Source organism: Ischnura elegans, chromosome 13 (genome assembly GCF_921293095.1).
Source record: "Ischnura elegans chromosome 13, ioIscEleg1.1, whole genome shotgun sequence".
NCBI classification, from domain to species: Eukaryota; Metazoa; Arthropoda; class Insecta; order Odonata; family Coenagrionidae; genus Ischnura; species Ischnura elegans.
In genome coordinates this window covers 14,052,595-14,066,377 of record NC_060258.1, presented here as the reverse complement: position 1 = coordinate 14,066,377, position 13,783 = coordinate 14,052,595, and the positions used below count along the sequence as shown (strand labels likewise).

Below are 13,783 nucleotides of genomic sequence, written 5' to 3'. Positions count from 1 at the left end.
TACATTTCTGTGTTATCAGGTAGGACATGGTATTTTTCCATTCAAAATAATTTCCCCAGGTACTTTAAAGCAGCAAATCCTAGTTCACCGTTTCTTAAAAGGTTACAATTCGCCCCATTAAGTGCATAAATTGCCATGAAATTATAGTTTGCAGATAGGTCTAATCAAAACAATCCCTATGTAATTTAACAAAAGCACAATCTAGTTTTATCCTAATCTTGCGCATGTGAAGGAACATAACTTTTTTATTTCATCATCGTTTAATGCAGCAATGCTGAAAAAATAGAAGCCCTGTGAAGAATGTAAAAATCCTTTGACTTTTATGTTATAAGTACCACCGATGCGTAAAAAGTGTTTTAGTAAATATAAGACTTATAATGATATTCTAGAGGTTTGGAATGCATTTGGAAGCAAGCTGTTTCTCTTCAAAGAAGATTTTTCGGCGAAGGCGTTTGTCCATTCGAAACAATTATGTTTCCCGAGGTAGGGATTTACTGTTAACATTATTTAAATGTCGTTACATATGATATTATATAAGGAAAATTGTTGCCGGAGAAATGTCTGTTCACATATCGTTTGGTTTTCTTACGCATTCCCCACCAATATGCGCTATCAATGGCAGTCTTTGCTACTCCCTCCGTCCGCCTACGACTCGTGACGTCACAATTCAGCGCTCAGGCCTTGTCTCTCGGTGGTCGTGGTGGGTGGCCCGTGTTTAATACCCTATGCAGGAACATGGTTTTCTGTGTGGAAAATCTTTCATTTGCTCAAGCTGCTTCGGATTTTTTATGCGTTTCCTCTTATTAGATTTATCTAGCTGATGAGTGCCATGTTGATAGTTCTTATCGAAGTACATTTATTTCACTTGTTTGGTAAAAGTAACAGAAATATTCAATGCTCCATATGAATCCCAATTGCGGTGAGTTCAGCCAGAAACTGATATTTCTAAGTATGATTTTGGCAGTGTTTACTTGCTGTATGTAATGCTTTATCAAATGAAATGTGGCTAACTTTAGTTCATTATATTTCGTAAATTCGTTGTGCTATGATATAAAGTAAACTTTAAGTGTTGCAGCGGAACATGCTCTCAAAGTTTTTTATAATTGCATTAAATAAAATAGGGAATATGTCTAACTCGTAGAAATTTATTTTATGTTTTCAGTCCCTGAGAAACACGTTTGTCATCTAAAAAGTTTATTTTCATATTGTAACGTACGTACCATGCGCTTGTTTTACTCCAAAGTGGAATAATTGCTTATGGGCAATTCCATTTTTATTAGAATTACTATTAGAAAGAACTATGACATAGGATATTTTGATAAATTTGATAAAATTGTTAAATAATAAAGTGTCAAATTCTAATTAAGCATGATCAAAAACGATTATGAATGTCATTTTAATACACAGAAACAAAATAAATTATCGAAATACCTTCTTAATATGCCCAAAATGACCTTGTGACGGAATTCCTGCCAGGCCAACATCCTAAGGGTAATATTTCAAATTTCTTCAAAACTCTATGAATGGAAATGTAATTAGAAAACTTTTAATAAGGCTCTGAATAATTTTCAAATACAATAAAATCATTTAGCTGTAGATTTATCAAGATAATATGTCTACAGCCTAAATAATAATGTGAGAGATAAAGTTGACATTTTCTCGGAAACAGCCCAATATTTAATCTAACCAACTGAAAAATAAACAAATCTCAAGTAACAAATGGCGGAAAAAAAGTAAATGACCGCATATAGTGAACATAAAGAGCCGCAGGCCTGTTCAGGGGGGTGTGGGTGGGTTCTGCCCCCCTCAGTGAGCAAAAGCGAGTAAATTTTTCAAAAATTAGATGACAATAATCACTGTGTGCTTCAATTTCTCTACTAAAATTGTCCTAATTCGCCGGAGTCTTAATAAAATGGGTACACGCTTCTTAAGGTTGTGATGACTGTTCTGGTGCTCCTCAGCCTCAATTCTTCCATTGTGTCCAATGTTTCAATGAACCAGTCTATTTCCATCCTCGGTGATAAATCCCATGATACCTATCCGTCTAACTCGTTGAAGCATTGGAAATAACTGAAAAATTGTCTCAGTAAAGCACATGAAACACCCTTCAAAACCGGTATATCGATGGCTAAGTTCTAAGAACACGTATCTCAAATTCGGCCGGTTTGAAACAGGTACCTGAAACAACGTGTAATGAAATTAAAAAATAGAATACCAACAAAAGAAAGCTCTTTGCTTGGAAATGAATGCTTGTTTTTCAGTTTTATGAACATTTAGTTTTTAATTACAGTGTAAAAGTAAAAAATATTAATCATTTTGTTGCTCTCCTGAAAAGTTGCTTTTTTTAAGATACGTGTTGTTAGAAGTTAGCCATCAATATACTGTGAAATATTGCAAAACAATTTCACTTTTCAAGGGTAAAAGCTTTTTTGGTGAGAAGCATTGAAATTTTTCATGTAGACCGAACATTTCACATGCCAAAATCTTAAACTAAACCTATAAATTCTTGATTTAACCCTGGCTCGATTCTGTCATAATCCATTATATTAGAATAAAAAGAGTTTCGTTAATTTACAAATACTCTACTACATGCATTTTTTTCGTTGCATCAGTCTCATAAACTGGTCAACTAGATGTTACTGATGCAGGGAAAGTGGTTGCATATGAAATAGTGTGTGAAAAAATCGATTTAAATTTTAGTCAGCCCTTCAGAAACATTTTGCATGATTTCTAAGACTTGAATTTATGTAGTTTTATGTTACTAGTATGTCCATAGTATTTGGAATAATTTTAAAGCAGTTGATGGGTGAATGGTTGTACGTATAATTTTACATTCGGCAGCATTTTTACTTTAAAAATTATTAGAGCTTGATTTTCCTTTTCACCCATCTTTAGGACAACCAAAAATTCCAGAATGGTGAGCCCAAAATCAACCACCTTCTGAAAGTGATAATTTGAGCTAATTTGAGTTAATTCTGAAAAAAATTCTTTCGATTTCAAATAATGTTTTCAGGCCTCAGCACTAGAATTAGAACTGCCATTCCAAAATTTTGGTGTTTCTTTTTTAACATGTAATGCATCCTTTACTGATAGTGTTACTTTAATTCTTGGAAATTTATGGGCAATGAACCTATGGATGTATCTTCACCTTTCCGTCCGATTTCACAATCATAAACACTCCTCGCATACGGTTTATAGGAGATTCGATTCTCTGTAAACATGACACCAGGAAATAATACTTACCTTCCAAATTTTAAAATAGTCTCTTTTAACGCAATTTCAATTGGTGCAAAGACCCCGAGGAACCCATACCATGTGTTAACAGAGGCATGAGTGTATCGCGACGCACACTACATTCGAAATATTATTTGTATTCTGGAGTGTGCAAAAGGAAATGACCTGCTTTTGGTCACTTGAGCTGGCGAGGGAGCTTGGGTGGAGACAGTGAAGGAGTTATTTAATATCACAATGGAAACGGAAGTGAAAGGACCACCTTTTAAAGCCTCGGACTAAAATATTCATCCAATTTTAATTTCTCTTTTTGCTTAATTGTATAAAAACTTAACATCATTACGTAAGACTGAGATATTTGTATGATTTTTTCCGCCTCGTCTGCATTGGAGTGAACAACATGTCAGCAACCTAATACCATAAGGAATTGTAGCCTCCACGGGAGTTAGGCAAATAAAAATCACTGTACGCGCTACATTTTTTCATTGCTAAAACGGACTTAAAAGTACATATCAATTACTGCTGAAAATCCTACCTTTTTCTGTATTCATCAAGGTGATTGAATCTCCATATGCTATTGCCCCGTATCTTTTGAAGAGACAAAACAAAATCATGGGGAGTCCTGTAAAATATGAATAAATGAAATTAATACTTTAAGCACTTTGCTATCTAAATCTTTTGTGTCTCTCATTTAATTGTTTTAGTTAGGTGATGTGTTGGTTGAACTGGAAAATAAAGAATAAGACAGAGTAAAATATGTAATAAATGGATGTGTATGTGTTTAAAGAAATAGTACGGTACCTACACTGCGTACACGCTCAACAATCGCCCACCGAATCGAATCCGCTCATCTGGGAGCCCAGCGAGGCGAATCTTCTCAGCCGGCAGTGGCCGAAGCATAAACACTCACCTCCAATTCTCCAAGTAGCGGAGGTGAGCGTTTGTGCTTCGTCTAAGACCAGCTGACCATATGTGTTTCGTTAGGGTCCTAGATGAGTGAAATAGATTCGGTGGGCGATAGTTGAGCGCTTGTGCAGTGGAAGTATGTACCGTCCAAGTGTTAGTGATAAAGCAAAATTTGACTAATCTGAACAAGAAATTCGGGCGGAGGATGGGATCCACAAAGATTCGTTAAACGTAACGGCTAATCAAATATTTTTCAGCATCATTAAACCTTTTTACGAATCGAAGGTGCCATGTTCAACTTATATTACGGTGCAACAACATAAATTTCACGTGCAACATGTTCCTTCGGAGAGGCAAATGGATTTGTTCCTTGTAATTGTTGGATTAAATACTGTGGAGTCGCTGTATATAAATCTTGAAGAAAACGCTTCTTGCGATAACACACAAGTTGAATAAATAAATAAATAAATACAAACTACACATAGAGACATACAAAAAGAGGACGCTCACAAAATGCTTTGCCGACGTTTCGGTGGAGTGACACTATTCTCAACGAGTAGAGATTGACTGTGGAAATCTTCTGTGTGGATGAAGAGGGGTTTGGAGGGGTAAGCGGAAGTGAGGGAGAAAGGAGAGCGATTGGCTAGTGCGCTAAATTGAGTCCGGGTTATTTGAAAGCCTTTTCCACCCAGATGTGCGCCCATTCTCGAGTTCTCACCTCAATGCTGGTGGTATTTTCAGGTAAAACTTCTATGAGGGAGAGGAAGAAGCGCTTGGCGAGGGAACTTTGAGGAACAGGCTTAACAAATGGAGGGGTCACGGTGGAGTGGCGGTGGTTGTCCATGCGGATAGAGACTGGCGTGGTGAATTCGCCAATGTGGTAAGCAGGGCAAAAATTGCAGGATAGTCTGTATACGGCATTGAAGGACGGGCAGCAGGGAGAGGAGGAAGATTTATTGATAACTGGTGGGGAGGTGGAGCGGAATAAGAAGCAGCACTTGCATCTTGGGCGTTGCATTGTGAGGAGGAAGAAGAGGGGGGAGAGAGGGGCGGGTGGATCGGAATATGTATGTTGCGCAGGTTGGGTGCCTTTCTGTATGTGATAGACGGACAGGAAGAGAGGAGACTGGTGGTATTATGGTTTGTACTGATGATAGGGTAGAGGTCTCTCAGTATATTTTTTATTTTGTGGGTACCACGAATGAATGGGGTTCCAGAAATGAGGTTCAGTCGGTTGGATTGATTTGTTTCGGTGCACGCAGCGTATATGTGAGACGCCGGCAGACTTTTTTTTCAGAAGAGGATGCGGTTAGCCCCACTTCACGAGGTCTTGGCGAGGGTGTTGTGTGACTACATGTGGGCGTATTGTCGCAAATACGGTGGGCGCGAACGGAGAGAGAAAGGAATAGCGTATTTGGTGTGTGACGGATGACAGCTTGTGAAATGTAGATATTGCTCATGATTGGTGGTTTTTTTGTGAATAGAAGTGGTGAATTTATAGTTCTCTAAAAGTATGTTCATGTCGAGGAAGGTGATAGAGGAGTCTGAAATTGATGATGTGAAGGAGACTGAGAAAGAAGAGTTAGGAGCTAGAAAGACGCGCGATAAGTCACTTTCAACAGTATCTAATAATGTATGGCTAAAGAAGAATTGATGAATTAATTTGCACCGATAAATGCATTAGCTATCACAGTCACAGCAGAATTTTGTAAATCAGGTTTTAATCTATTATAGTAGGAAAAAGGTCCATGGGCGAGAGAAGACTGGGAGGACATTAAATTCTAAGTTAATGTTCACGTTTAATCGCTGTTGCGTGCATAATAAGATTGTGATTTGGCACTTGATCTGTCGAAAAATATAAAACCGTGCCACAAGTGAAATAATATGATTATGCAAAAGTTTGAAATCAAAGCTACAAACGAGGGGTTTAAAGATAAACGTCAACGTAGAAAATCCTCAGGTACCTTAATCAGCTACTTGCCGATAATATTACCTTAAAAGTATCTCCTAAAAATGTGGGAGTTCTAAAAAGTATTATGCGTAAAGAACGCATAATAGATATTCATTTTTTGGCCACTTCAAAAGAAGGTAACTGAATGTATAAAAGAATGTTACAAAGTTTCAACAAGAAACAGGTTTATTTTTACATAAAAAGAAAACTATTTGTTTAACAAGAAATTTGCTACAAAGCCACAATGGCAAGTATCTCAGGAGAACAGGATATTCATTCCATAAAGAATGGCAAGGAGTTACCGAGCGTTCTATAAAATAATTTCCAAAGATTGATAAAACGCTAAATTGCTTTTCGGACTGCATGCTCTACATGTGTTGCCCACTATAGGCACTCTCTTAATTTAAGTCACAAAAATATGAATTGTTTGTTTGCTTAAAGTTACCCGTGGACTACTAGGGTGGTCCTTATTTTTCGATTTTTCGAATTTCTTTCGGGACACCCCCCTCACTTTATGCCAATTGGTGTAAAAATATATCCTGTAAAATGTTATTGCAATTGGATCACGGAAAAACGTGCCGCATTGCACTCAAAGTCTAGAAATGTTGGTATTTTCGGCTGTTTTTCGGAGATGAATGGCGATAAGAAGGCCTTGGTTTTCTTCGACTGATTTTATATGGTAACTAACGATACAATGGTCAGTTGGCATGATTCTCCTAAGATATTTTTCTATTGTGATCAGTGGTTCCCGAGATACGGTCCCAACAGTGAGTGCCCCCCACCGCAGGCAGACATTTTTGGTGGCACGCAGGTTGCATACACTCAAAATTTGTTGATCTTTCTCACTCATCGTAAAACCATAGAATTCTTTAAATAAACTTTAATATCCGTCAAGATAACCTTTAATGGTATATTTCTCACTGTTTATTGCCAAAACGGGGTATTATTTGGTCCTAGTGATTTATTCTCCATAGGTTTTGAAATATTTAAAACAGAGGTGCATTAGTGTCCGACGACTTCCCGATCTTCGCATCGAAGACACTTTAAAAAAACAGCTTGTATATGTAATGCAGGCATGATAGAAGCTAATTATCCTTTTTGAGAAGCTGATCTAAAAGGGTGCATTCGCAACTGAGTCTCCCTATGTTGGTCGCAGTACCCTCGTAGTAGAATACTTGGACATTTTCATGTAGGTTCCACTCCTTCAGCATCTGATAGACGGCAGCGGCTTGATATTTCCCACTGCCTGATTATTAAATTGTAACCCCAAGTAAATGCTTAGCTCCCGGACTGGTGGCTATGACAGGACGCCTATTCACCAGTTCTTTGCCCATCAATGCTGGAAGAAATATTCCGTCCAAGTATATGGTAACTGTATCCAGCTCTTCCATTACAAATGCTCTGCGTAGGTTTGCTGCGTACTCCTGCTGTAAACGCTCGCGACCGTGACGGATAGATGAGCGATCTATGATAAATTCGTCAATATTTTAATGAAATACTGCTATCAAAATATGAACAGCTTCCCCGTCCCTCACTTTGAATTTATAACTGCGACAAATCTCGAAGTGATCTTGTGAAGGTGAAGTGAAGGTCTCTTCGAGCCCGCTATACTGTCAGGCAGTAGGAAGAACTGGTGGCAATATTCTCTGATATTCCTCGAAAACATTTGTACACATTACATTCGCCATTGCTGTCCTTTGAAGATGTTGAACTATATTTAGGAAAACTTTTCAAAATTCATAAGTCTAAGAGTTACTAACAGCAATTTAGGTCTATTATTATTAAATTATATTTATATTTGCATATTATTATTAAATTTTAACAGAAACTGTTTAGTATTGCGAATTATTGATTGGTTTACGTCAGGTTTAAATAAAAACAAATTATCTTTCATATCGTCGCATTTAGATCGCCGTAGTCGTAATTCAGAGTTTGTCGGCTAATTAGAGTCACAGGATAGCCTTCTTTTCTATGTTTCAAAGAGTTAAACAATCGAAGTATGCATCCAGGTCTGCCCTCTTCTCGTTTACTGTGTCTTATTTCAGAGGTATGTTCTCTTAACCATCGACATGGGTGATGTTGAGCACACCGTCCAGGGCTGGCACGAATTTTAATTGTTTTTCCATTTGCGACTCAGTTCTTCGTCCTGACTTCTGCAATAACCGCCACTAATGATAAAGAATTTCCTAATTCCCGATTATATGCTGAAACTATCGCAATTTCTCCCAAAGAAACTTCCTTTTCTTTCAATAGAAGTCTAGAAAAATATCGCAAATTAAAAGAGAAACCTTTAGAAAGTTGTAGAAAAGAAACCTTAGCACCTGTCCAATGCATGGTAATTTATGGCCAACAGATATGTTCTCATAATGACCAATTAAGAATATTTGATCGGCGTTTAAAGTTTCCATATCCAAATTCTACAATGCCGGAAATTCATATACAAGCTGTTTTTTAAAAGTGTCTTCGACGCGAAGATCGGGAAGTCGTCGGACACTAATGTTCCCCTGTTTTAAATATTTCAAAACCTATGGAGAATAAATCACTAAGACCAAATAATACCCCGTTTTGGCAATAAACAGTGAGAAATATAGCATTAAAGGTTATAATGACGAATATTGAAGTTTATTTAACGAATTCTATGGTTTTACGATGAGTGAGAAAGATCAACAAATTTTGAGTGTATGCAACCCGCGTGCCACCAAAAATGTCTGCCTAGGGTGGGCGCTGAGTAAAAACTCTTGGGGCCGTATCTCGGGAAACACTGGTCGCAATTGAAAAACATTTTAGGAGAATCATGCCAAATGTCCATTGTATCGTTAGTTACCATAGAATATCAGTTGAAAAAACCAGCGCCTTCTTATCGCCATTCATATCCGAAAAACAGCCGAAAATACCAACTTTTCTAAACTTTGAGTGCGATGCGGCACGTTTTTCCGTGATCCAATTAATATAATGTTTTACAGGGTATGTTTTTACACCAATTGGCATAAAATGAGGGGGTGTCTCGAAAGAAATTCGAAAATTCGAGAAATAAGGACCACCCTAGTGGACTACATATGGGTGGTTGCATTAGGCAATGAAATAGCACAGAGGTTTTTTAATTGTAACTCAATGACATTGTTTCAAATAAACAACATATATTTAAAGATTTATGCCAGACAAAAGACATAAATATAGAAAAGACATAAATATATATTTATATATTTATGTCTTTTCTGACCAACCTCATATAAACAAACCAACTCTGGCCAAACCTAAGATGAGGGAATTTTTCTAAGAAAATGTGAAGTTAATAAATTAATTTTGATTTGCACTTAAGATTAAAAAAGTATTTTCTTACCTCTTTCTTTTCAGTAGCACAAACAACTTCTTAACGACTTTTTGGATCTGAGACGTGAAGCATGATATTTCTTCTGGTACCCTGGGGAAATAAGAAAATGCAGTTTCTTTGATGGTGCATCATAGTGTAGAAGATAGAAAAAAATATATGAAAGAAATAGGTAAATCATAATCCATTTACCATCACGAGCCCAAACCCTTTCAAACCCAGAATACAAATTTCCTTAATTTTCAATACTCCAATGATCATGTAACATTTTTGAAACTAATAAGTCAATGAATGCAACATTCTTATAACATATTTACATAGTTCTTAAGACGCATTTCTTTACAATGAACCCATACAAAAACAATATTCTATTGACTTAATGCCAGAGGCACAAAAGTAAAAATATGGTTCAATTTTAACTGAAACGTCAAACAAAAGGTCGTTGACAGAACATATAAAAATTATAGCTTAATTTAACCTGCTGACTTAATAATAATAATACAAAAAGAAACTTGCAAACACCGAATACCTCATGAAAAATCACACGGAATATTCCCCCGTCAATGACACAGGCTCTCATCTCATCAACAACAGCAAATGCCATTCACTGAGTTCTCAATAATTCACTGCACTTATCATTTCACAAGAGCATGATTTACTGTTAAAATGGAGGCGTTCGAGTTCATTGTCATTAGTTATACTTTCAATGCAAACGTAGATAACTTTTTTTAAATGCCTCAAAGAGCAAGGGAAGTCCCAAAAAATTCACCAAACCGTAAAGGGTAATGACAGAAAGCTGTAATTCATGATGAAACTAAGCATTGAAATGCTTCTGGAACAACAATTTTTTCATGAAATTAAAAAGTCCAAATGTTAAAATTCAAAATACTTTAACACTACTTCCTGATAAATATTCAGACTTCTGGTCTAGCATCACATGATTCAAGCTCAAACAAAGCCACACGAGTTCATTAAGTGTGGATGACACACATAGACGGACAATCTATCGAGGAGTAGTGCATACTCACCACATGGTCATTGTTGCTCTCTGGAGTTGAGAGAGAATCACAAAGATGTAGATGCGCATATGGGCCCTGCAAACACAAAAGGAACACCAAAGAAAAAGAAATTAGTACGATATTATAATAATATTTTAAAGAGATATTTTCATGGCAGGAAATCACATAGTGCTGTGATTTCGATGAATATATTTTCACATTGAATGAGGGTAATATGCAGTTAACTTTAAATTATGTATAAACAGAAAGAAAACCAATTCTAATAATAGGGATGTGCACTAATTTTTTTGTTGCCGAATTTGAAAGTTTAGCCTAAAAAAGAAATATTAGTATAGTCGCTTTTATTTCCTGCATCTAGGGTATGCACTTTAAAACGTTTTGAAAGTCGGAAAATTTCATGTTGCACTGAAACACAGTGCCTCCATCTTGATTGAGATGTGACGTCACAAGGCAGTGCACGCAGTGAAGTATCGCTGTATTCCGTCGCCTTCTTTAGCGTGGCGAGAGTTTCCGGGAATCGGTGGAGTTTGCTTCCTAAAATGTCGGCTTGTACGAAAAACATGAATTCAAAAATGAATTATAAATGATTTTTGTTCCAAATAGCTTCTCGACGTCGAAAGGAAATACTGAATAAGATATTCATTCCCGTGCGTAAAGCACAAGCCATACGGATTAAATGGTTCAAGGCTGCTCCTGACTCTTACCTATCGATGACATTCTGTTTTGAAGATCATTTTAAGGTCTTGTTGAATCTAATTGATATTTATATTTTAATAATTTACTTAATAGGTAACTTATTCCTATCAGAAAGTGTGTTGAGTCAAAATATACCATCTTCCGTGTAGACCTATGTAATGTGTAAACTGAAAGTACTTTGATTAAAAGTTATGCCCTTCTGGAATTTTCTGGCATATTTGTACAAAAACCTAATTTCAAAATCCATTGTATTTCAAATTATCCTAATTGTCTTCGTCTGCAGATGGAAGAAGACTTCGAAAATATTATGCAATACAAATTGATGGAAGGTAATATTTAGCTCAGGGCCAAAGATGGTACTATTCCTAGGATATTTGACTGCCATAGTGACAGAAAGAGAGCTAGTAAAACTCCAACCAAAGTCATCTATAGAGGGCACCACATAAAAATGGTGATAAAGGATCTGATCCTCGAGGAAATTGTTGATGAAAATGTCCCTTCGGATTTTTGCGTAACCCAACGCATTGTCACCTTAAGATTCCCTTGTATTGCAGTAAACATACATAAGAGTGGGTTAATATTAATAATAGGTCCGCAATAATTTAATATTGCGGCAATATCTACGAAATTACATAGGATAAGGTGTTGATCAAAAACCACTCAACACTGAGCCTTAACGCCTCGCATTTCAGGAGCGTTGAACCTGTCCTCCTTTTTCCAAAATTCAGTGACCAAAAATACATCAAAATTTGGTTAATCGTTGGGATTTTCCTTCTCTCAACCAAGATTAACTTTTCATGAACCCATCTTGGACAGCGAACCGCGGCAACAACCAGCCAGCACGGAAACACGGCTAACATCCCATGATTCTATTTGCGAAGGGCGAACGATCCGGCCGGCGTGAATACATACACAACGAATTAGTCTTGCAGAAAACGTCTGTAATAGGTCTATTAGTTTGAATCAGTTCTTACAAAAAAATTTATGGCATGATAAACGGCATTGTACCAAAATATACCCAGCGAAAATTAAATACAATCATCTATTTATTAAAGATTCAATGCGCTATTCGCACTACTCTTTCCAAACTTGAAGTTGACACGTAAATGAATATTAATATATCACGCAATGATGAAGTCAGAGAAGCAGCCAACTATGTATTCTAAAGATATTTCATGACAGCAAAAAAACGGATATCCTCAAATTCAGTAATTTTTCCATGCTAGAATAGTGGTAGAACTAAAAGGCGTATATGCTGCCTTCTGCTACTGCTTTGTGACGTCACGGCCGATATTAAACATGTAGAATCTGAGTTTTTCCCGGCGTATGCTCTGCAGGAATATTTCTCGGGTTTCCCACCGGGTGTCGTATCGGGTTGTAGTTCCCAACGTTTCCATGACTAAGTCCGTCATCGTCATCAGGGGTTAATTATCGCCCCTGATGACGATGACGGACTTACAAGGAGACTTTGCCTAACTGATGTCAAGAAAGAAGATGAAACCTTTTTTATTTGAAAGTAGACACTTAGATAGGAATACAGTTGAAGGGTTTTGTCCAAATACGCCCGGGTTTGAGAGAAAAAAGCATTTAAAAATTGAAAAATATGGTCACGTTGAATTTAATGTTAAAAATTTCACCTATTGTTAAAAAGCGATTTGGCCGAGTGGTACCGTGCCGCGCTTCTGGTTTGTAAGTTCAGGGTTCGAGCCTCGATGTCGGTAAATTTTTTCCAGTCTGCCACCTCCTCCATTTTTTGTAATCCGTTCCATGTTCTTCTAATTTGTTCATTTCGGACGTTTTATATTTTTTTACTTGACTGCTTTTTGAGAAAAGCCCTAAACTGACATTTATGTAGCTAGCTAACCCTTGCTTCGAATTATTCTTTCCATGCCAAGATTCATCAAAGCAGGAGTTATAAAACGGAGGTGCTGGCATCGAAGAGAAGGGAACTCATTTTCAAAGCAAAATATTTCAAGCATGGATGTGTCCGGAGAGTCTCCCGGGTTCCTGCTGTATTAGTATTTAGAATAAACAACAATTTTCACTCGTCTACCAATGCGATCAATTTGAAGTATTCCAAGTGTTAAATGTCGCTCTTGCTCCTCTGACTGTTTTTGCTCTCCCGTAGTCTATTTTTTCACCTTGGTAACTTAACTTTTTGTGTAGGTATAATAGGATTTTGGAAGGAAAGAAAGAAATTTTGTCCACAAAACCTGAATAGTTGAAGGGCTAGACGATTAGAACGAAGTTCTTTCGACACATAGTAACCTGGACAGTAGGTTGAAGTACAGTATATATTTTTCGTTGGAATTGTGTCTCCATAAAGCCATTTTTGGGCACCCTGCCGACCATTATTCCCTATTCCTCTTGCCCTAACCGATCGATGGGCGAGGTATGCTTTGCTCCCACAAACTTACTCTCCTCTCATTGTCAGAGTCCTTATTTCCGCGTATTTAGGTGCCTAGAGATTTCAAACAAGCTGTATAAGCTGGGGAACGAATTGTCGTTACATGTGAATTTTTAATTACCTGGAATATACTACTCGGGCAACTTAAAATTTGTTCATGGCCCGCACCTGTTGAGGTCTATGTCCAAATGATAGTACTGTTTTTAGTTTGGCTTGTTGGCTCGTCCCTTCAACGTGACCATATT

At 37.1% G+C, this 13,783-nt stretch overlaps 1 protein-coding gene across 1 annotated transcript in view; it reads right to left on the bottom strand.

Moving 5' to 3' along the window:
* The window catches only part of LOC124170032, a 105,051-nt gene extending 91,492 nt beyond the window's left edge, over positions 1 to 13,559 (bottom strand). The window contains exons 1-4 of the mRNA XM_046548717.1: positions 13,549 to 13,559; positions 10,445 to 10,510; positions 9,429 to 9,509; positions 3,767 to 3,853 (exon numbers count right to left, since the gene is read on the bottom strand). Of these exons, the coding sequence (XP_046404673.1) occupies positions 3,767 to 3,853; positions 9,429 to 9,509; positions 10,445 to 10,510; positions 13,549 to 13,559 (245 nt within the window). The remainder of the gene's footprint in view (positions 1 to 3,766; positions 3,854 to 9,428; positions 9,510 to 10,444; positions 10,511 to 13,548) is intronic.
* Positions 13,560 to 13,783: the final 224 nt, after the last annotated feature.